General features: G+C 43.7%; 2 protein-coding genes across 4 annotated transcripts in view; one reads left to right on the top strand and one right to left on the bottom strand.

The window, feature by feature from the left end:
• Window positions 1-810: 810 nt before the first annotated feature.
• On the bottom strand, window positions 811-12,548 carry oclna (occludin a). Its single transcript, XM_061262526.1, has 9 exons — window positions 12,434-12,548; window positions 10,277-10,391; window positions 9,018-9,756; window positions 8,391-8,555; window positions 6,251-6,366; window positions 3,729-3,908; window positions 2,642-2,813; window positions 2,064-2,105; window positions 811-1,973 (listed from the first exon to the last, which is right to left on the bottom strand). The coding sequence occupies exons 2-9, from the start codon at window positions 10,321-10,323 to the stop codon at window positions 1,878-1,880; spliced, it is 1,557 nt and encodes a 518-aa protein (XP_061118510.1). The 5' UTR covers window positions 10,324-10,391; window positions 12,434-12,548; the 3' UTR covers window positions 811-1,877.
• Window positions 12,549-19,102: 6,554 nt separating this feature from the next.
• Window positions 19,103-24,429, top strand: part of tln1 (talin 1) — a 115,036-nt gene continuing 109,709 nt past the window's right edge. For all 3 annotated transcript variants that reach the window (XM_061263361.1, XM_061263358.1, XM_061263359.1), the window contains exon 1: window positions 19,103-19,282. The gene's annotated coding sequence lies outside the window, so the exon portion shown is untranslated. The remainder of the gene's footprint in view (window positions 19,283-24,429) is intronic.

The raw sequence follows: 24,429 nt of genomic DNA, 5'->3' as shown, positions 1-24,429 counted from the left end.
TTCCTCAACCCCTGAGGAGAATCTGAGTTTATTCCAGTTTGAATCTGAGTTTGTTTTGAATTTGAGTTTGTTTTTTTCTTTATTCGAGTTTTGAGCAGAAACACTGGCTCAAGTTTCATATGGGGTGACCAAATTCAGCACAGGGGTGCGTAGGTGTTGGGAACCCAATTCTAGTCCATTTGTTCCCTTAGTTTATACTATTTAAGAATTTAGAAATCCTGTCTCGGCAGATATTTCTGGTCCCAAAACAAGGAAGTGTCCAGAAAAAAAAAAATCAGTCTGGTCAGTCCATTTTAACTTTAATTTGCTTTGAGGTCAAACACCTGATCATTGAGTTCAAGGCTTGGTTGAAGAGTGGTCAATTCAAATTATACAGGAACGTATCATAGTAGAAGTATTGGCAATAACCTACTACTATTAGTTATTAACCAAAAATAAATTAGAGCAAGAAAGGCAGTATAAATGAGTCTCAACTGAAACTTTTTTTTTTTCCCCCATTGTCGCAGACGTCTCCAAGCACATGACAGCACCAACATTTAGTCATTTACCACTGTAAAGTCCTCTTATTGAAGTCTGTTACATAAAAGCTTTGGGGAAGGAAACAACTGTGGGTGTGTCTCAATACTTGAAAAATGCATCCTCGTTTCTTCCACTTATCTCCTTCTCTATCTGCACGTATGGGGAGGCACCATTACACATTCATTTACCGAGCAGTTGGTGCCAGGCTGCAGGTGTTGATTCAAAAGCGTACCCCCAAAGCATCTCATTGCCTCCATCAAATACAAAATGTACACAATGAATACAGCGGCCTTCCTTAAACTTATCACATTTTATTTAAAAATCATGGTTTACAAATGAATAATAATTTTAAAAAGACTATCGATTGTAAAAACAGTACGTTAAACCCATCGATAATGCTCGACTTCCACTTCTGTGCCAGACAGGCATTTTAAATAGGCTCAGAGTGGAATTCTCAGACAAAATGTTGAAAGAAACCCCCACAATAAAAACTTTAACTGACAAATGCAAACTGTTTAGAAACCCAATACAACTTTTGTCAGTTGTATTTGTAATACAACTGACATATTCACATATATACAACATTCAACCTGAATTTACATTTATGTTCACTTGTTAGACTGAAATAATGTCAGTATGTAGAAACACAATGACAGTTCATAGCTTGTACATACCAAGAAAGTAAAACTTCAATATATTTTTAAAATGTTGACTAAATGTTTATTTTATCACAAATGAGAAAATATGAGCAATTCTAGCTTAACTCACATTTCTTAGCTTTCAACACCCCCTTTCACAAGCACCCAATAGAACCTCCTGCTGCTCTGTACCCAGAGCATTAAGTCATGTGAAATTAAAGAGAAACTGCTTCAGTATGGGAAGGTATCCTGTAAAATGTTGCAACGGGATGAACTGAAATTAAAGGATGCCAACTTTGTATCAGCAGAACCCAACCATAAATGCCTCAATATTTAAAAGAAACTCAAATAAAAATTACATTTAATAGGTTAGAGAAATATGGATCTTTAAAAAAAAAAAAAAAAAAAAAAAAGTGAGTGAACTAATCAAATTTGTTCTGGCCTGAGTGTTAGGATTTATTTTCTTTAGTAAAAATGTTTTCCCAGGAACATGCATGACCCAGCAAATCCATGTATTGTTTTAAAAAGACCATTATGCTTTGTTAATTTCAAGATTAAGGGCCAGTTTCAGAGACTAAGAGATTATCCATATAAAACAGAATTTGTCTTTGAAATCAGCCCTAAAAGGCAAAAACCATCTCCGGGCCGGCTTTCCTGAGTCTTCAAGCTTTTCATCCGAAAAAGCGGGACAGTCCAGTGTGGGTTGAGGGGTTAGGCAATCTACGATCTGTCAAATTCACTGACCCTCTTCTTGATGTGGTTCAATTTTCCCTTCAGGTATTTGCACCTCTTCTTCTTAATCTTGTAATCTGGAGACTGCAGGACAGGAGAAGTGAGTTGCATGTATACAGCAAAGGCTTAAAATGTTGCATCATGGGAGTTGTAGTACAGAATAAGTAGACTTACCCTTTTTATGGCCTTTAGTCGGTCATACTCATCCAAAGCATCCTGTTGACGAGTGCAAACAAACATCATCATCGCTGAGCACAGAGAACATTGCAACTGAAAATAAAATATTTTCCTTTGCCATAGTAAAATTAGCTTAATGAAATAAGTAACCAGCAAGACTTGTAGTAGTAATTGAACATTAGTTAGCTACTTAGGTGGATGCTGCTAACATTACTGCCAACTGCTAATGGTGCCCTTGAAAGTTAAAAATGAAATGTAGCATGCAACCACTTCCATACGATTATTAAAACGGACATCTAATTTAATAATGCAATAATAATAAATCACTAATGAACCCTTTCGAGTCTTGGAAACAAGGAGTGGCTTATTTCAGACGACCAATGACTTAAATTGAGCCCTTAAGTCCTCAGAACAAAGAAACAAAGAGACCTGCAGGCCACCAGGACTGGAATTTGAGATTCCTGCAGTACACCTGCAGGCAAAGGTCATGTGACAGACTTTCCCAGGCTTTGTTTTGTGTCCCCGATGCAGCGGTCAGCAGAGACGGAACCAGTCTCTGCGGGGGAAGCGCTCACCAGGTACTCCGGGCTGCCCTCTGCCAGGTTGTCCAGCTCCCGGTCCACTGTGGACAGGTCCTTGTTGATGCTGTCCAACTCTGCCTGGAGGCCCTTGTACTCCAGGTGGTCTTTGTCAAACTCACGCTTGTACTCATTCCTCTCCTGCTCGTTGTAGATGGGAGGGAAATCGCTGGAAGAGTTGGACAGGTGGACAGATGAAAGACGGATATTTAGACAGAAGTAACTTTAATTATCGGTAGGCTTGGGCCATCACATGATAGGGGCAGCGTGTAGGCGAGTGGCTAAGGCACATGACTGGGCCCTGGGAGGTCGTGGCTCGAGGCCCGGTGTAGCCACGATAAGGTCCACCCAGCTGTTGGGCCTTTGCACAAGGCAGTTAAACCCACATTGTTTCAGGGGGGGATTGTCCCCCGAATAGTCTCTCTGGATTAGGGCCAATACAATGCTGCTCTCCTTTGTTTCTGGGGATTAGGTGTTCAGACCTTCCCCTTTATAAGATTGGGCACCACCACCCCCCTGCCCCGGTCTTAAAGATTTTCCACAAATTTGTGCTCTTTCTTTACAATAAGTCCATTCAACACAGTGTTATCTAGTGCAACATACAAAATGATATACAAAATGGCTGCCGTTCAATGACCATAAGCAGTAGTACGGGAGAGGCAAATCGATGGATTAGCTACATACTGGACGTACAGTCGCATTTCCATTTGAGTGAGTACCGGTTGGCTTTTTTCAAACCCTGTCACACCTGAATTAAATATTAATAGTAAAACTTTCAGTGGAGCTTCCTCAAAGAAAACAATCCTGACTACAGTACTCCAGCGACTTTCCTTAGAATTATGTGCATCCTGTCATTGTCCTCCACAATCTTTGCCACGGGGGCAGAAGCTGCAGGCACGTCCTGCAGACGGAGTGAGCCCACTGTTAATCATGGGATCTTGGGACTGTGGAGCTGCCTCACTACTTCATCTGTGGCCTTCCCTCTCCTATACTCTCCCATTCATTGCCCCTTTCTCAGCTACTGAACGCTCTTCCAGCTTTAAGTATCATCATCTTCATCTTGGCCCGGCGGTAGCAGCCTTACCGGTCGAAGTCGTCGTCGTCGTCCAGCTCGTCGGCCGTGCTGTAGTCCGTTTCGTAGTCCTGGCCGTCTGGGCGGGGGCGTCTGGCCCGCCTCTTTTTGGGCTTGACGATGGAGCTGGGAAGCTCCGAGCCGCTGCTGTAGGGGGGCATGCTCTGCAGGGGGACCTCCTCCGCTGGCACCCTGCGGGGGAGAGCGAGGAAACGAGGAGGAGCGTCACCACGCTGGAGCCAACACCCCTGACCTTTCACCTCCAACTGCCACAAGCCAACTGTCGCTTTCAGACAAACTGCTACCATATTAATTGCTGGTGGGAAATGAACTCCATGAAGTTCTATTAGCCAATCCAATTCATTTGTGCAGTGCTTTTTACAGAACCCGGCTCAAATGGGGAACCGATCTGCTTCAAGCCGACATTGGGCTGGCAAACAGTTAAACAAAACATAACCGTAGAAAATAACAGTGTATGAGTTTTTAAAGTTTTGTTTTTTTCCTCCCCAACCAGTTTTTCTAGATCAACTTCATTGATCAGTTAAATTTTTTGTTTTACTATGCCAACTGAACAGGAAAACATGAGCTCCACAAATTGTCTCCTGCATAAAAGCGAAACTGTAAAACTGGAACTTAAACTGGTTAAGTTCAAAGAAAACGAGAAACTTCAGACTCAAACCCTTCATTTTATTCACCCTCCCATCTAATTACAAGCAATAATGGCATACGCATATTCCAAGTTATGTATGCACAACGATCATAATTGTGGTTATGATTTAATATAAGCTGGGGAGCTTACAATACAGAAAAAGCAAAGACACAAATACTTGATGCATGTACCTAGACTACCTTTAATTACACCTATACCTTACACCTTGATTTTTTCACAGTACAAAATAGCATGCTTAAGGGGATTCATCACGAAGATTTAGATTGTGTAAATGGCATTGGTATGAGTTTTGTAATACTCATTCCTATAAATAAGTGAACATTGGTCAGACAACTTCCGGGACCCAGAAACAAAGGCATTTGCATCTCGCGGAGCAGAATTACAGTCTGTCCTTAAGGAAATAGTGTCAATGTAAATTCCTCTGAAATGAGACTAACAGACTACGTGACGCTGCATACGCAATCCAGCCATTCCACGGCTTTGACAGTCGAGCAATGGCATTCCCAAAGTAAAGTTTCACTCAGTATTGTTCTAAGAGTGCTGCAGTGGACTCTCAGCGTGCCTGAAAAGCTGGGGTGCACAACTCCGGTCCTCGAGGGCCGGTCTGCATACTGGTTTTTGTTACAACCAATTGCCTTGTTTTTAATTTGCTCTATAAATGAACCTGGATCAAGCCCGCACTTGAGCACAGTAAAATCATTCTGCAGCTGTAGCTGGTACTCATACACATGTCACAATTATTTAATTGACTCAATCATATCTTAAGACCATAAGTTGGCACAAAATCCTGAAATGGGTCGGCCCTTGTTGGGCACCCCTGCTGAAAAGGCTTCAAAAACATTTGCTCATGTTCAGTTGAGTCTAAATGTTTCAAACTAATCAATCATTTGTAACTACATTTATTAACGCATGGTCCGCTGTACTAAACCCAAGGCATCTAGCTAGCTCACCATGACAAGTTAAACTGCAAAAACAGAACACCATATCGTTCCTCCCTCTCTCCCCCTCGAGCATTTGTCCTTACTCTATTTCTGACATGCTCAGTAGCTGCTGAGGTGGAAATACCGGCCGATCCAGTGGCTAGGTCACATGACCGTTTTTACCCTGAGGCACAGGCCGGTATGGGGTATAAGGAGAGAGAGAGAGAGACTCAGCCTGTGCTGGATGTTTACCCAACGCGCATTTCAGCTTCCAGCTCAGGCCACCCGCACTCGGGGAAGGCCACACGTGTGCGTGCGCGGTACGCAACTGCGTGGTGCTTGCCCTCACGTGGAGGAAATTGCTCTTTTTTTGTACCGTTGTTATTTTTCAACCCCGCTAAAACCTTCCTAAACCTTCCTAAACCTTCTACATGAAATTCATGATCTGAGATTTGAGGTGGAGAAGCCCAGCCCTTGACATGTCGGTGCGTGTTCCAGCTTGCACGCTCGCCCGCGGTACGTTTTTCTTAAAAAACAAAGTGGTGACACTTTTGCCGCTTGCATACGAGCTCTTCGGCAGGAGGGTGGCGTTCACAACGCGCAGATTTCAGGAAGTATGCGGGACGTATTCTGCAGCGAGACAGGCTGCTGATTGGTCAGCCGCAAAGTGAAGCCTGCCGTCTAAACCTCTACACGGCCGGTCGGAACAGAGTGCTTGCTTTCCAGCAGTACGTAAAACCAAACGCATCGTTATTATTGATCCATTGGAAGAGAAAGCTGTTGTCCACCATCTGGAAATTTTTCATGCAGGTATTTTTCAGTCCGGAGACCAGTGGCGAGAAACGCATAAATCAGTACGCTCCCCGTTTTCCACAAAGAAAGTTCCGGAGGCAGAGCTGCCGTTTGTTCACAGAGAGAGAGAACACTGGGGAGCCTCTACTCACTCTGGGGTGTAGGGCGGCTTGGTGTAGTCGTTGTCATCCAGGTGGTTCCGTGAGCCCGCCAGCTTCTCAGGGAATTCGTTCAGCCCCCCCGGCGGCGGCCCAGACACGTTGTTCACCTGGGGGGGTCAACACAGCGTCACCATGCCGACTCAGTGACAACAGCACAAGGAGGCTTCATCTCTTACCTCATCCACACCCACCAGAGAGCCGTTACCCACCATACATCTGTGTCAGCGCTGAGGCAGTGAGAAGCATTTTATGATATTTTGTATGGGACATTCCTACAATTGGACCCCCTGCTTTTCGAAATCAGGGCAGATGCTAACCAAAAGGTCACTGGACCAGTGGTCAGTTGCAACCTACATCTCTACTCCGAGTCAAACTCTGGTTAGAAAACAAGCTACAGAACATTTCTCTAGATTGACCAAAAAACTAACTAGAGGCACATTAGAGTTACATAACTAGAAAGAATTGAGCTTGCTCCTGTGATCTGGTAAGTCTTGTAGTAGCAGTCACATGTTATGCAATCTCTCCTTAAAGATTAAACAAAAATCAAAGAATGTCAGTATATTGATAATATCAGTGCCAGACTTTACCAACTGGTAAACGGCATTCATATTGTTTACGGTCAATTATTTTTCATTTTGGTCATTTCAGTGTTCCTTTTTTTGGTGCCAACCAAGGCCATTTTTTACTTTTCTGTGTAGGAGTACCAATGAAGGGCTCCATGCATAGGCTGGCCAAGTCTCAACCCCTATGCCAATTCCTAACTGTGACACTCTGTACAGCACTCCCATCTCTGTCTGCAACCCTCTCCGCCCATCCCCCACCCCCATCCGAATAAAGTAGAAAAACAGAAGGTGGGAAATACTCCTGTTCACCTGAAGACATAACACAAAATGGCAGGTCTCTCAAACTGAGGGAGCTGATCCCAAATCTACAGCGCTCCACCCCAGAGGCTCACCGGAGGCCACAGTGCTCTCGTATCTCAGTGTCAGGTTGTTTTTTTGCATGCATGTGTGGTAAACAGGCTATGGGGTGCTTAAACCTGTTCTACAACTTTTCCCAGTCCCCTCCGGTAAACTCACGCATTGCAGCCATTATCTCACACTGAGATACGCAGCGTCTCTGTGGAAAACTTCCCACTCAGACTGCCAGAATTGCTTTCACGACTATTTACAACCAGCAGCAGAAATTCTAAAACAGTCAACTTTCCATTTTGTTGACTCACGGTGCATGTTAACCTTTAAGTAACTACACTAAATAAAATAAAAAAAATAATAATAATTTTTTTTTTTTTAAACTACACTAACCAGTGAAATGAATAAAAATATTTCATGACTGAAACACTAATATTCTGTACTCATACTCGAGCATCATGTATAAATGCTATTCAGGGATCATTTTTATTTATTTATTTATTTTTATTCATAGACCAAAATGTTATGCTAATTTTGGGCTCAACAGGTTGAACACAAACATTTTCCATGTCTGCGTAATCGTCACAGATTGTGCTTGGGGAGTTATGCCTTTGGAATGACCTCAGTCATGCGGACTGAGCATTTTTACGGCGTCAAAGAATGGCGGAAGTGAAACCTTGCCGGTCAGCCACGCCCAGATACTGGGCATGAAACTTCCCCTCCCCCCCGTTCCCTGTCCCCGCTTGGGACTGCAAACAGGTCTGCCTTTTCCTCTCACAACACACGCGGCTTCTGTTCGCCCATCGCAGAGGCACGGGCACAAGTTACGGAACCTGAGCTTCGGCTCGCAAAATCGCGAGCATTACCACATTTTCTCACCCATAATTCTAGATTTTGTTCAGTTATATATATTTTTTTAGGGAACTGGTGCTGCAGCCTTCAGTAAGGTACTTCACCTGAATTACTGCAGTAAATACACACTTTAATCAGATCTGGATAACAGCATTTGTGAAATGTAAAAGTTGACCGTTGCTATTAATATTATATAACGATGACATGCATTTATATAGTGCCTCTCTCATACTCAAAGCGCTTCACAGTGATGAGGGGGCAACTCGCCTCAAACCGCCACCGATGTGTAGCACCCAGCTGGGTGACGCAACAGCAGCCATTTTGTGCCAGAATAATTAAATGCTGTGTGGCACTGAAGGCACACTCACCCAGTCCTCTATGCCCCCTGGCTGGGCCGGATCAATCATTTTCACACGCTCCCACAGGACGTTCTCCTTTCCGCGGCTCCCGATCATCTTACGCGTCTTCACAGCGAAGACCAGCAGGATGATCAATCCGATGGTCACCAGGAACCCAAACACAATGGCAATGGCCTGGGGAGGGGGTGAAATAGCAGGTGAAGGAGCAAGATAACCAAATCTGGGGAACATGCTCAATTCACCAGGTCACAACATCTTCCATTGGGTTAGCACTGGAGGGGAAAGACTGGCTGGTCTCGGTTTAACATGACTAAAGTCCAAATGACTAAATGGTGACAAGGCCAAAACAAGACATTTGTTCCAGCAGGGATCAGCAACTTGCAGTCCCCAATAAATGCTTGTCTTCCACCCTCACTTAGCCTGAGAGACATAATTAGTGCTACTGATTGGCCAGTCTGTGTGAAGACAGGCTCAGGAGAAAAGAAAACCAGGGCTGGATTTTGATTCAAGGGCCAGAGATGATGATCCCTGACTTAGCTGATGTTAAGTTTAAAAACTAGTCAGTAATATCTGGATCTTTATAGGACCATTATCAAATGAACAGGCTCCCCCCACCCCCACTCTCCCCTGACTGACCTCCTGAGGCTCCACCACGCAGTAGTGGTACAGGTACTGGTTGGTGAAGACTCCCGAGGGCTGCGGCCTCTGGAACTGGGCGCAGAGGCCCTGGATCTGCGCGGCGTAGATGGACCCGGAGGACTGAGCCGTGGGGTTGACGGCCACCAGGTAGACGATGGTGGCGATCAGCATGAGGAAGGCCAGGATGGCGCAGAGGATGATGACGGCCAGGTAGAAGCGTCGCGTGCGAGTCAGGCTCTGTCGCGACACCACCAGGACGAAGATCACCATCACCGCGATGAAGCAGATGGCCGCCATGGCGATCATGAAGCCCTTGCCCTTGCGGGGGTCGTTGTAGTTCCCACCAAGCGAGTTGTAGCCGTAGGCGTTCCCCGCGCCATAGGCCCCTCCATACCCCCCGAAACCTCCGGCGCCCGCCCCGTACCCCCCTCCCCCCCCGTACCCGCCCGCCCCCGCCCCGTACCCGCCCGCCCCCGCCCCGTACCCCCCGGTCCCGCCGTAGCCACCTCCTCCGATCCCGCCGAAGCCCGACAGGCCGTACTGTGTGTCCCAGGCCAGGGTGGAGGCCACGCAGGCGAAGATGGCCACGCAGAGGATGATGATGATGACCCCCACGATTTTGATGACCCCGGGCGGGGACGTCCAGCGGTAGTAGTGAAGGAACTCGTCGTCGGGGTAGTAGGAGTAGGCTGGCTGGGGGGGAGCATCCCCTACATAGAGCTCCCTGCTTCCATGACTACAGGGGGGGGGGGTGGCTGGTTAGAGGTACAACACATTCTTCAAGGAAATTCAAATCACTCACTGGCCAAAAAAAATCTTCACACACTGTAAGAAATGACACCCCTATTTACTCAATAAAATTAAGGCAAGTTAACTTATTTATCAATAATATTGCATTATATCAATTGAATCAATAATATAATATTTATATAATAATCATGCATGTAATCTGTGACCTTAATTTTATTTGGTAGATATGGTGTACATTTTCTTTACAGCGTTGAATATTTTGGGTCCCCCCCCCCCCCCCCCCCAAACAGTTCACGGAGTGTCCAATTCCGTTCCTAAACTGACAGAACTGATACATAATTCACCACAACCCTGGTTCCACACTACGAGTCTGCTCAGTATCGCTACCATAGGAGAGCCACAGAGAGCACAACATACCAGTGTTGGGGGTTATGGGGGTGAATAGTATTTTGTACAGAGCACAGGTACCATTACAGCAAATGGCGGAGGAAAAGAAAACAACTTACTATCCATTGTCATAAGGAGGCGGGCTCCCATTTGGTTTCGAAGACATTCCCAAAATCTTGATGTTCCCACGTCCCACTTATACTGGATTGGGTTCACTCTTACAGGAGAAGAACTCTGTTTAATACACAAACAAGAAATTGTCTCAAGTTTCCCCGTTTGCTGACATAACGAGAATATGCAGGAAAACTGCCACACGTAGCATTATTCTGTCCCAGTGCCTTTTACCATGTCGGTGAACTTTCTGGAACACACTGCTCATCTTGAAAATAGAAAACCATTTCCGAGCCTTATAACATGAATGTACTGGCTTTAATCCATATGCAGGCTGCACAACATACACTCCGATATTCATTGACAGTGCTGTAGTTTTCATTGAAAGGAAATGGAACATAGAAAGGGTTAATGAAACAGACCAGTTTGCATTTAGAGCAAGTATTTGTTGTTTCTTGTGATGCAGCTCCCTGTACATTTATTATTTTAAGTTGGGCACAATGGATTCGATTCACCTGATGAAGGTGTGGCACCTGTTAAGTGATTATACAAGCATGTAGTAGCTATATTTCTTGCTCAACTCAATTACGTGGCAAATCCCCAAATAAATCCCTTACAAACATTCACTATGGTTCACAATGGTTTTACCATGGTACTTTATATACTAACTATGCTTATTGTACTCTTATCGATGTTGCTACCATGGTTTGCTATGGCTAAGAGACAGGAACCATTTTTTGTTTTTTGTTTATTTACCATGGCATTATCAAGGCTCACTATAATTCAAATAGAAAGCTCTTTGTTCATTCATTGATACACAGGATGTGATCTCTCTCCCATAGTTAACCATAGTCCGCTTACCATGGAAAACCATGGTTGATTTTCGGGATAATAGGCTATAGCACCGTATCTTTTAAACTAGCACCTTTTTGGCAGGATAAAGTAGGCTACAATTTTCAGTCTATCTACACAAATTGCTTTGTCGGGTTTTCCTAGATTTGGGGAAATGTTTAGCGACATTTGCAAACCACGTGTGTCACCGTCTTACTACTCTAGTTTCTGCTGGCTTCATTACGGCAGTAGTATAGTTTTACCGAAACGGACATTTGTAGTATTTCAGTTAACTGAAAAGAAAGCGCACTTCCTGACAATCTGATAAAATATAGCTGCTCCAGAAATCTTTTGTTGTTCCATGTGGAAAGTAAACATTTAGTGTTTGTTCTGCGAGGCGTCACTTCAGAGGGATTGGGACGGCGAATGGAGCATGTAGCTATTAGCTCGTAACAACGAGCAATTTCTCAACAGAAACCTGATGTAAGGACTAAGCCAATCCTACATGACATCCGTGCCTTGAAATACTAACCCCACGCCGTATTTCCCCATTTAAAACCAGTTTCAATAACGTGCCTACAGACTGGTTTAATTTGTGCTATAGACCACTATAATTACTTTTAACGATAGGTTTTGCCCAAGCCCTGTGACCCGTGTCAACTTGGAATATCAATGTTTTAAAAGTTATTCGTACAGTCCAGTAGCTATATATATTCGGGTTCTCGAAATTGATACAATCCGCATTTAACAGAGTTTCAGGAGGAATGGGAAATAAATGCATTGGTCTGTTTGTTATATTTTTATATCAGTATATGCTATTAAACGGCTTGACATACATTTAGTTATATATTGGAAACCTCACGATATTTTGTTATTTCAATAACTGTGGCTCAATGTGCCATTGCAACACGGACTACAATCAAAACAAACCACAGGTAGGCTACGGCGGTTTGCGCATAGCCCCAAAACTACAGTAGCACTTACGCAAGATGAATTTAAACAAATACAAAACTTTCTGGTTTACATTCAATGCTACGCGTATCAGCGTTAGGTACTTTACTATAACTAACATTTTAAAATGCCATAACTGAAATGTTTACCGGACTGAGTTGAAGAGTTCCTTTAGTTGGCAAAGTGCGTGACAAAGCATGAAAAACCACTTATGCTAATGACCCAGTTTTATTCGAGAATTTTCACAACCGCAAACATTAACTCTGATTAAATCAGTTCCATACATTTTGCTATTCGTTGCAGTCATCAATTTAATTTATACTGAACTATGACCAGGTACGATTGTTTCGTCGTAATAGTTTAAAGTCTGAAAACACACTTACCTGTTGTAGAACAACAATCCACGGTCTCCCTCTCTCTCTCCTTTATGATGAGTGGTATGTTGATAACGAGAGGCGCACCCAAACCAGGTGAGCGCATCGTTTGTGTTGCAAGCTCCGCCCAGGGAGTGGCATTCTCCTCTCCAGGTAGGTATCGATTTCATCGACTTCTTTTTCGTTAGTTTTTTTTAAGTATGCCAAACAGGTGTTTTGCTTCCACCTAATGTACGAGAGATAACCCTTAACAGTCGCCGGAATTATATATGTAAGGTGTTCGTCATTTAATTATCTTTCCACTGTTGCTTGAGGCGAGGCGCAGCAGCCAAATATCAGTTGAATATCATTGTTTCATTTTATGCGTATTAAAAATATTACCAATATATATTACAGTATTATAGAAAAATCTAAACATCAGGGGTTTATTGCAACGTACTCAACTGGAGTTTAATCCTTATATTGAAAATGTATGTTCATAGATTTGGATAGCTGTTCCATTTTTAATACAATTCTGTGGTCTAGACGTTTAAACTCCAACTAAACCCACTGCAATTGACCCCAGATGTTCAGTTTGCTGAATGCTTATTTAGAATGACGCCACCATCAGGCACTGGATGTTTCTCTGTTTTTCTCGGATTTTTTGTTATAACATAAAACACAGAGCATCATCCAGTAAGGCTCAATTATCACAGGCCAACTCTGGATCTTGTATGTAGGCCTGTGTGGCTTTGAAGTGATATCTTATGTTCCACGTAATTCAGTCCTCTCCACCAAACATGCTTAGGTTTGTAAGGTCAGATTCTGTTCATTTTAAGGATTTGTTTCATGAAATTAATTTCAGTTAACCTTTGTGAATTGACTGAATAAAAAATGGAATAGACCTCAAACCTGCTTTGATCTTGTTTGGAGAGTTTCAAACCTGAATGGATCGATCATTAGCTGCAATGATGTTACCTCTGCTCTGAAATTTGAGACCATATAGTTTCCAGTTTAAACCACAAGAGGTCGCCTTATATCATATTAAAGCTCCAGTGCAGTCATTGTTTCTTGCATTTAACAATGTGTACTGACTTTCATAATTATAAATCTAAAAATATATATTTTGGTTTGTGACTTCTGATTGGTAGCCCAATAAATAGTGGTGGCACTATCTTTATGATTGGTTAAAATGTAAATGCCACTTTACTTATGCCAATAAACAAGATCTGCAGAAGACTAATACCAAGTATTCCTGCAATCAGCAATATAAGAACCTTGTTGCTTTCAGGATGAATAATATAGTGATGACACTATATTTGCAATGGTGCAGTACAGTGTGTGTGGTCTCTGGAGTGTCCCATCTGGTGAAGATACTTATTTGATAGAGCACTGTGTACTGCATCACGCCCATGAAATTTGCCCAAATAAGATAAATCACTGACCTTGAATGAATTGTAAGATCTGATCTGGTCTGATTACCGATGAAGGTCAGTGGCCCCATAGCACGTTTTATTTCTCATTTGTGCACTCGGTGAGGTACGTGACTGACGAGTTTCGGTTACCTGCTGTGTCGAGATTTACGGGAGCTGAACACGCACTCTTGGTCACCTTGAGGTTGTGAGGACTGTCACACGTTCACCTTCACCTTTTATTTTGTGCAGTGTTGTGCAGGTTGTGCAGACGGGATTCCTCTGGGAATTGAGACCCCGTTAGGAGCTTCCTTCTGTCTGGGCCAAGAGTTTTGAGTTTATTGCATCCCTTTTCCGCATTCTTACTCTCTCATTGGCTGTTCATCAGCATAGTTTATAGTCTTCTTTAAAAGCTACCTTTAGGAAAGAAGGGTCTTTGGGCTTAGTTTAAGTGGACCCAGGAGGCCCTCTGGCAATGAATGCTGGCTGAGACCCCCTACAGCTTTGTTCTAGTGTGAGGGTAGTGTGCAGTTTCCAGGTTTGACAGCCGCCTTACTTTTACTTCAGTGTAGTGGGGTTTCTTTTTGTCACTTTTCAAAACATTGTTTTAGTTTTCAGAAGAGTTATGCATGTTTTTGCACACATAGCACTAAGTCTTCACCGCTGTCGGAGGTAACATCTGTAACGGCGAGTTTGCGCACCTTCGATAGTTTGGGGATCGGTTGTAGATTCACGTGGTGGATTGTGTCGTTTTGTCCGCATAGACCTCATACCTGAGGGGCTTATGATTTTCCTTTCCTTCTGAGTGCAGGTCTGCTTTATGTATTACTGTAAGGTTAACTACACGTGTTTTAGAGTTGACGGCCCTCTCCACTAGCCCAGGGCTCTATGCAGGAGACCCTCATGTTTTTAGCTCGCTTTCTAGTAGGGCTCCTGCACGGTCAGTTGAGGGCTTTGCGAACTCGCCAATAAGCTTGGGGTTCCGTGACTGAGACCCCTGTCACTGTTTGTGTACACTTCCTACCTCTGTGTTAGGATTCCTGCTTCACCAGTGGAACTATATGGTTAATGTGTTTCATGGATTCCCCTCTCTTTTTAAAGTAATCCTGCTTTGTCAGTTGAATTCGATTGTTAATGTTCTCTAGTGTATTCTAGTGTTAGAGCCAGTATTCCTGTCAATGGAATCAGAGACGGGATGTCTTGTGTCTTTCATTATCGCTGTGCCATCCCGGTCCTAGGTAGGTTATAACACAGTTGGGAGCCTGGGTAGGCGTCTCTACTCGTCTCATCTTACGGCCACCGTAAGTGGGACGTGAGGTTCAGTTTCCCTGCCGTTTGTTATTTCCTTGCTCGATTCAGATTAGACTTGGACGTTTTCATTCGTTCTATTGGTTGGCTAAGTGTCGGGGAGTTATCTATTCCCTTTATTGTTTTCCCCTTCCTCCTCTGGGGCGTATGCCTTGTCTCTAGCAATCATCTTGTGGGTAACTTTTAGAACCCAACTCGGTCACTTTGGTCCTTCGACCCCGCTCCCTTACAGTAAACAATGTATACAAGTTACGATAGTCTGTTGGTAAAAGTGATACTTACATTTTTTGCAAAAAATAATATCTGGATAAGATAACTTTGATGTTACCTTTGTCATTATTAAGATAGCCCTGCTGAGGAAGAAAATAATAACAATAAATGAAAACCGATCATTTTATTATTATTATTCATACACTTTATTTCTGTTTTACATAAAAACTGGATAGTTATGGTGTTATCCTTTTTAAGTTAAGGAAGGGAGCATCTTGAGTTTGCTGCAATGGAAAACTAGGTTGACTATTTGATATTCAGATTTATGATGCCTTTGTAAGAGTTTTGAAGCTTTTAAAAAAATTCAACAAATGATAAAATGGGTGACAGGGAAAGGCATGCAGGTTAAGCTGATTGGAGAGTCTAGATTGCCTGTAGGTGTGAGTGTGTGAGTGTGTCAGTGTGTGAGTGAATGGTGTGTGTGCCCTGCGATGGACTGGCGACCTGTCCAGGGTGTATTCCTGCCTTTCGCCCAATGTATGCTGGGATAGGCTCCAGCCCCCCTGTGACCCTGTTCAGGATAAGCGGGTTCAGATAATGGATGGATGGATGGATGGTGACAGGGAAATGAAAGCAACTTTGAATACCAACATATTGCCTGGAAATCTCAGTTTGAAATGTGAAACTGATTATTCACAATAGAAAAATAGGATAATAGGTTTTATTGTATTCCTGTATTGTGTATGTACTGCTGTGATGTCAGTTCAACAGAATACAAATTTGGTCACAAAAAAGAAAAATAGGAGAATGGTTGCATGATTAGAGATCCACAATTTTTTTCTCCCAATTTGGTTGGCAATTGTACCCTGTATATTTTGCCTGTTAATTGAGGAAACACCTCTACGACCCTGTCCCCTGGCAGCCAAAAGGATTTCGACGACCTTCTTGAAGCCACATCGTCTTGAGCTCCAGACCGTGTATGCGGCGATATTCCCTGTGAATCCCTCCCCCCTCCCTCAGAGTGACGGCCCAATCAAGCTGCTCCCTCAGAGCGGCGGCCCAATCTAGCTGCTCCCTCAGAGCAGTGGCCCAATCAAGCTGCTCCCTCAGAGCGGCGGCCCAATCTAGCTGCTCCCTCAGAGCGGAGGCCCAATCAAGCTGCTCCCTCAGAGTGGCGGCCCAATCAAGCTGCTCCCTCAGAGCGGTGGCCCAATCTAGCTGCTCCCTCAGAGCGGAGGCCCAATCAAGCTGCTCCCTCAGAGTGGCGGCCCAATCAAGCTGCTCCCTCAGAGCGGAGGCCCAATCAAGCTGCTCCCACGTGGGCTGGCCATACTAGGCTTTGGCACTTGGTGTGCAACTGCATCAAACTGAGGCCTGCATCGTGATGCCTGAAATGATGCCTGCATCAAGGGCTCATACCTTAACCGTGCGCCACCAGGGCACTCAGGATCCACATTTTTGTTCAGGAATGGACGTTAAACCTCTGGAATATATTACATTACATTACTGGTATTTGGCAGATGCTATTATCCAGAGTGATGTAGAACATAACCACAGTGCATAACCACAACCAGGGACAAGTGTGCTGAAAAATCCAAGAAGGAAGTACAGCTCCAAGTGCTAGGAATGACCACAAAGATACGAACTTGGACCTTCTAGATTAATCCATTTAGACAAACAAACGAGAGTGGCAATATAAGCGTCTTAGCAAACACAATGCTAGCCATAATAAGTACAATATACAGCTTACATGGCCTATTAGAAATTACAGGGAAGTAGGGAGGAGAGGGGAAAGGTGCAGTCTGAAAAGGTGCGTCTTCAGTCTGCGCTTGAAGGTGGTCAGAGTCTCTGCTGTTCTGACCTCCACGGGAAGGTCATTCCACCACCAATTCAGACAGCAGTTGTGACTGGGAAGTGCACGTGTGAGGAGGGCATCCTGTGGTGGCAGAATGGAGAAGTCTAGTAGGCGTGTAGATGCGAGCCATAACAGGCAGTGGAGGGCAGTGAGCAGGGGAGTGACGTGGGAGTGTCTGGGGTGGTTGAAAACCAGACAAACTGCTCCATTCTAGATGGGTTGCAGGGGTGTAATGGAAGATGCCGGAAGGCCAGCCAGAGCCAGAGTTGCAATAGTCCAGGCGGGAGAGTACCGTTGCTTGGACCAGGAGCTGGGTTGATTAGATCGTGACAAAGTGAGGGGTTCTCTGGATGTTCTACAGGGAGAATCTGCATGCCCAATATGTTATGCTTGAAGTTGATGGGCTACAGCAGAAGACCGATTAGTCTAAAAAATAAGTCGAATAAATAATAATTAAGTGGTCACTGATCAAAATACTGGAAATCTAACCAGATGCAGTAAGTTGCATGTCTAGGTCAGGAGGCAAAGTAACAGTTCATTACATTACATTATTGGCATTTGGCAGACCCTCTTATCCAGAGTAACATACAGTTGATTAGACTAAGCAGGAGACAATTCTCCCCTGGAGCAATGCTGGGTTATGGGCCTTGCTCAAGAGCCCAACGGCTGTGGGGATCTTATTGTGGCTACACCGGGATTAGAACCACCGACCTTGCGTGTCCCAGGCATTTACCTTCACCACTACACTACAGGCCGCCCCTAAGCCAATCATGTGACATGCAGCTGATTTCAGAACGCTACAGGACTTTACCCAAGGATACCCCCAGATAGCTGTGCCACTATGCACTACTTTGGCTTTTTCTTCAGAATAGCCGAAAGCATAGATATGAGCAGAATTATATCAATCGTACACATGCCGATTTTAGTAAGCAACGTTGGTTGAGAATTTGGCGAATATCAAGATAAATTAACGAAGCTAATTTTTCTTCAGAATAGCCGAAAGCATAGATATAAGCAGAATTATATAAATCGTACACATGCCGATTTTAGTAAGCAACGTTGGTTGAGAATTTGGTGAATATCAAGATAAATGAACGTAGCTAATTAGAAGCTTGAACGGTACAAAATGAACATTACTACTCCCCTCACAGGCACACATTCACATACATTGTTTTGTAAATGATCCAAAATTATGAATCTTTAAAATTATGTTGTTTTTTTTTTTGTATTAGAGATAATGCACTATATTCATAATATTACCTAATACTAATAGTCGAAATTTCTGTCCTCAGGTCATGTTTTTCTGGATGCGTTTTCAACACTTTACCAATAGGTGGAGATGTAGAAACACTAAATACACTAACAAGGGGAAGGATTTTTATCTCTAAATGATTGTAAAATTGCAATTGTAAAGACATTCTGCTGTATTTTTTTGAAGAAAACTTCCAGCAAAATCAGTACTACAAAATTGTTTGGAAGACAGTTCTGAAGGAAATTCCATAAAACATTTACATTGCATGGGAAGTCAATTACTTCACTGTTACTTGTTCTGAAGTCCGAAGTGCATCTGACAGTTGAACAAAAAAATAAGCCTGACTAACGAACAATTGTTTATATGCCTAATTGTGTTAATTATGTTAACAGTTGTGCAACATCGAAAATAAAGGTCGTTGTATGGCGCTTTAAATGTATTCCAGCCGGGTCCCCGAGGTTCAGGTGCAGAGCCAAATCCAGATGTCAGCGATGACTGACGGTAGTGCTCAACTGTACTTCTGAAAATCAGGATTTAACAAATGACTAATAATGAATTTAGTTCATGGGTTTCAGGGAGTGGCGCTGCGCTTACGAAATGCACAACTTATGATGTCCTGTTTCTCACCGCCCCTAGTCTACATCATAACTTTGTGTGCACAGGGTCGGCGAAGGGTGGAGTTTGTACGCCGCCTCTGAGGAACAGAGCAGGGAGGGAACAGGGGGAAAAAATCACAAGTTGACATTAATCAGCATTCGGAACATCACTTTGGGGAAAAGGGATTTTTTCTGATATTTAAACTTTTTAGAGGAAAAAAACATCGTAGATAGAAGACACAAGAGGTGAGTTTTAAAACCGTTTGCTTGCGCAAGTTCTGCTCAAAAGTTTTTCTTGCATTGGGTGTGAAGTTCCTTCCTATGTTTAACATTCAAGTCGACTACACCGAAAACGGCACGTATACTTGAATTGAAATGCTTCTAATCGTTTAACCATTCGCACTGGACTCCTATAACAAAAACAACGTCTTAATGAAATCTATATGACGATCCTCGTGTTTGGGCAAAGAACCAGCAATCCTAAAGTTCAGACTGTTATCAGACAGGAAAAGCTATGCAGAAATGAAGTAGTCGCTGCTTGGAGGTCGCGGTTAACTTTTTCTGTACTACGGTGCACGGAAACGGTATACATGAGACGCGTAAACCGGATGGAAACAAAACGGAGAATGCGTTGTTGCTTTCGGGGTGAATGACACACGGTGATGACCCGGGAATAAGACTAGTCTGCGCATTGTTGGTGGAAAGTTTGATGAAGCAATATTGTAGGTATTTTATGTTTGAACAAATAGCAGTGCTTACCAACGAAGAAAAATAGTTTTCATTGGTTAAGTAGCTAAATGAGTCTCTAGTAAGCAAATGCACTCGCCCGTCATTTGTTGGCACTGCCTTACTGACCTAGTAGACCTACTGTAAACCTAAATGTAGATTAGTAGCCTGTGCTACCGCCGTGGAAGAACTACCTTTCACATTACACGATGGCGAGACTGAGTGGGTGGGTGACTGGGAGAAACACAGTTAACTTCAGCGTAAGTGTTGTGAAGTCTGTAAAACACAAAACAAATAAATTTATCGTATCCAACATCTTCAGTAAAATCCTCAATCGCACTGCGTGGTCTCTACGTCGCACTATATGGACCAGTTTCACAAATGAAATAGCTTTGATATTGCATAACAATAGGCCCACATGTACATAGCTACAGGACCAATTATCTGGATGTCAGTGAAAACTTAGTTTTTAACACTTTAGTGTAAAAGCCGTCTAACAAGCTTGGGAAATGTAGCCCGTGCATGCGGAATTTGCGACGCACACCAGTCACGCTGTGACAAGGCGTGACAGGAAGCCAGTGGAGAAATAATGTCGCCGCGGGCTAGTTGTTTGATTGTGGCTGTTCATATAAAAAAGCTCAACAGTACGCTTATCACAATTTCTATGGAAACTCCTCTCTTGGAAAGGAACCCATTCTGTGTGTTGAATATCTACGAAGAAATGTTACAAGCTTTCACAAGTTAGAGTTGCATCGTATCACATGCCGGTTTGACAACGTTATTTAAATAGATGTTGCAGTTCAGCAAATATTTCAATGTTGTTTGTATCATTAATAAGTCGGTTTTACCAACCAAGATAGAGCTTGAGATAAATGGGAGGAAAATAAGTGCAGTGTTTAAAAAGTAAACCCAGAGGAAGGTGTTAACTTGGACATACCAAGCCTACAACATGTCTGTGCCTGCATCCAAATCCAGGCCCTGCCTGTTTAAGTGTACTCCTCAGTTTTCTGCAAATTTGACTTCAGTGCACATCTGCCTGACTTGAGTTGCTCACACGGCCATTCTTTAGGTAGCATACTTCAGTGTGGGTATTTAAGAGATTATTGGGACTACTTTTGTAAAAAGCTTGATTCTTTACCTGCTGTGAGGAGATTGACATCCCACTGTTCTCTGTGGCTCAGGCCTAGGTAAACTCAGTTCCGTGATGGTGGAGTTCCAAAGGTGGATGTGTAGTTAAACTGCAGCCCTAGGGGGGTCTGCTTCTGCAGAGGGGAAAGGAGATGGCTTGGAACACAGCCAGATATGTCTGACCAAGTGCCTGCCCAGAGTTTTATGGTCTCAATGTTCCATGTTGGGTGCCATTAACATCTCACTGTAAGCCTGTCCCCTCAAGAACCCTCTGGAATTCTTGCCTTCAGCAGTTGGTAGGGGAAAAATACTGTTAAGCCTATTTATAATAATTTCTGTCAACAACATGCACTCATGGTTATTTTGCTTTGATAATTTGTGAGTGTTTCTGCTACAACCCAGAGTTAACATTGGTCAGTTGCAGTCACAGGCTAGGAAATTGAATATCTGGAATGGGGAAGGAGGGGTAGCTAGGCTAATACATGCATTCATATCCAGTTTGTTGTTTTGCCCAGAAGCAAAGTTGGCAATCTGCACTCATGATAGACTTCTACTTCCTAGAACCATTTAGAACAATCAAACCTTGTGTGGGAAAACCTGACACAGAAAGTATTCCATAAAACATCAGCTGGAATGTTGGGTGTTAAGGCCTTGGAATTCTCCTCAGGTATGCAGGTCCACTGGCTGAATGGTCACTAAATTGGGATCACAGGAGTAAATGTGCTAACCAGCAGGACGCAAGTGGCAAGCGCCCAGTCTCTTGCCTTCTGTCCTGCCTGTTTGGCGGTGGGTGTATTTGCATGTGAGAACGTTGCGCACGGCAGAGTGATTAATCACATCCGCGGTAACCTACATAACCGACGGGGTTGTGGGATTGCCCTGCCTGGCCTGACGCGGGGGCCTGCTCTTGTCCCGGCGCAGCGAGGGCCGTGTCCACCCCCCAGGCCTTCCCTGCCAGATACTCATCCTTTTCTAGGCCGGTCGAAAGCACACTCGAAAGCGCGCTTCAATTACGCCTGACCGCCATTCTCATTTGTGACTGTGAGAGCACATTTGGCTTTTTAAGGCGAAAGAACGGCTGCTGTGGACAGCAGAGGGGGCGGGGGTCAGTGGGGTGGAGTGGAGAGGAGAGGGTGTTTTGTGCACCCTCGTTTTGCACGCTGCAAATCAAAATGAATTTGCTCTAATTTGGTGCTGTTGTGAAAAATGAACTCTGCATACTTAACAGTTCAGGGATTGTCAACTGACAGAAGAAGTCTGTTCTGGTGCAATATGACTTGATAGCCTGAAACTTCAAATGCTGCTGACGCAGTGCCTGGGCCAGAACCCGCTGAAAGGAGATGGCTTGTATCGACCACTCGGTACCCCACAGCTCTATACATGGGTCAATGCCAAAATTCATTAGAGCTGGAACAGTTAGATTTCAATGACTGCTTTGGTCGATTATACATTGCTTATGGTCTCTTGCTTCCTGGCCCATAGTGAATGGAAGCACCAGGATTTTGGCTATATAAAGTTATGAAAAATGAATTATGATGTTTGTAATGTCTCTTGCACTGTGTGAACTTGAGTTTAATATGCGGTCGCAAAGCACAGGCAACAGTTTGAGAGAAAACGATAATGAAGTGCTCGTACAATCTGTGATGTACTTCAGAAACTGTGACACTCAAGGACCTGAAACTTTTCAGTGTCAAAAAAGGAGACATTGACTCTTATATGCTGCTGCCTTATATTATGGCCTATTAATAACAATGGGTTAGAGGTCCATTAACCACCTCCGTAGAAAGTTTATGATCCTATTCACGTTGTAGGTAAATGACACCAGTGTGTCCACTCCTCTTGGACATAATCAGTTTGTCCTTCAGAGAGCAAACCTTCATATTTACTGTAAACGAGTTGCAAATATGTTCTTCTATGCAAGATTACTTTTGTTTTCAAACCCACGTGTTTTTTGAGGTGAGAGGTTGGTAAAGCTGTAGAACTTTCTCTGTGAAAGCTTCCCACGGCTCAGATCTTCACAGGAAGTTGATTATCAGTTCATAAACTGGGGCGACAGTGCGTTTTTATCTCAGACTGTCATGACACATAGCCGCATTGACCTTAATTTGCAGAATGGTGTGCCGTCAGCCAGAATTTGTTTTAATCACAAGAAATGTTAGCATTCGTACAAATCTTTGTACATTTTGTGGATGTTTTCATGCAGATACAGCAATGGACATTATTACCCCCCCCTCCCCCACCCTCTTTATAGATAGTTGAACATTTATACAAGCAACAGCAGAGTCAGTCCAACATAAATAGTGTAAACCATGAATCCTGACTTTATATTGTACTTCCCAGTGAGGCCTTAAGAGATAATGTACTGTATGCAAGGCACTGAACAAGATGATGATTGTGACCATGTTGTTTATTGCTCAGTAATAAAGGTCATTCTTAGCATTAAAATTCATAATATTATAGTCCGGTTCTGTTCTATAATGTTGGAGTGCCAGCATGGTGTTCTTTGTCGCCAGGTTATGAGGTGAGGGGTCTGCCTTATGCCACTGTTGGTGTTAATGACCAGTGAAAGTGCGGCTAGGACTGGCCTGTTTGCCAGACGTTCTCCCACTAACAAGGTTGCTATTGAGGACACACTGTGCAGTATTGTGGCGGGGCCCGGCGGTGGGGCAGTGGGGCGGGGGGTGGATAAGGCTGTCATTGTCCTCCCTGGAGACGGAGGGATGGAGGGGGGGGACGTCACTGATGTCACAAGAGGAGAGGTAAAAGTGTGCTTCCCTGCGACGCTCTCATCCCCTCGTACGACTATACCTATACCGGTCACCTGCGCCTAGAATTCCACAGCTATGCCAATGAAGGCCGCCGCAGTTCCCACAATGCACCTCCACCACAGGCTTCCAAGAGCTCTGAAGAGCAAATGCGGCAAGAGGGTGCTGAACCATTCGGGGATTTACAGCCTGATGTTTCGGCTACGTGCCGCCACCAGGTGCTGTGATGACTAACTTGTTTAAGAAGCATCCAGCGATCAGATTTGCATTAACCAGTATCATCAGTCTGCTGGGTGGTTTGTTCTCAGAAAGTTGTCATTTTCTTTGAGTATCTTCTTATTTGAATAAGGTCCTGCGTATTAAATTAAGAAATACATATTTTGGCTTCTGTTAAATAATTGTACATAAATGACACATTTTGAAGTCTGATATGGTTCATTAGAAATTGGTCTGTCTGAATTCCAATTTTCTTGTCTGGCTTTCAGTCTCGTTTGGGCATGCATTATATGTCTGACTAAAATTTGTTTGAAGAGGGCGGTCTTGTGTAAAATGTTCCACACTCTTCCGCTTCAAGGCCGCTGCCATGGAAACGTTCTTGATGCAGTTATTGATAAAACATAAGGTTTCATTAGGAAACCCTGTTTGTTCATGGAGTTCATCCGTGACCAGTGTCATTTTCCCCATGTGACCTGCTGTAACCTTTCCAGGAGTCTTGAAATGTTTTCTGTTTCCTGATTTAGCAACGAATGGTTGAATTTGGAGAGCAAGAATACA

The sequence above is a fragment of the Conger conger genome, chromosome 12, assembly GCF_963514075.1.
Source record: "Conger conger chromosome 12, fConCon1.1, whole genome shotgun sequence".
Lineage (NCBI taxonomy): Eukaryota > Metazoa > Chordata > Actinopteri > Anguilliformes > Congridae > Conger > Conger conger.
This window is presented reverse-complemented; position numbering and strand designations above follow the sequence as displayed.

Excerpts from the sequence above, each read along its gene's own strand:
- oclna (XM_061262526.1), bottom strand. The coding sequence starts at position 10,323 with ATGTCTTCGAAACCAAATGGGAGCCCGCCTCCTTATGACAATGGATA. Across the intron at positions 6,367-8,390 it reads CAGGGGGCATAGAGGACTGG|GTGAACAACGTGTCTGGGCC; the intron begins GTGAGTGTGCCT and ends TGACCCCCCCAG. Across the intron at positions 3,909-6,250 it reads AAGCCGCCCTACACCCCAGA|GGTGCCAGCGGAGGAGGTCC; the intron begins GTGAGTAGAGGC and ends TCTCCCCCGCAG.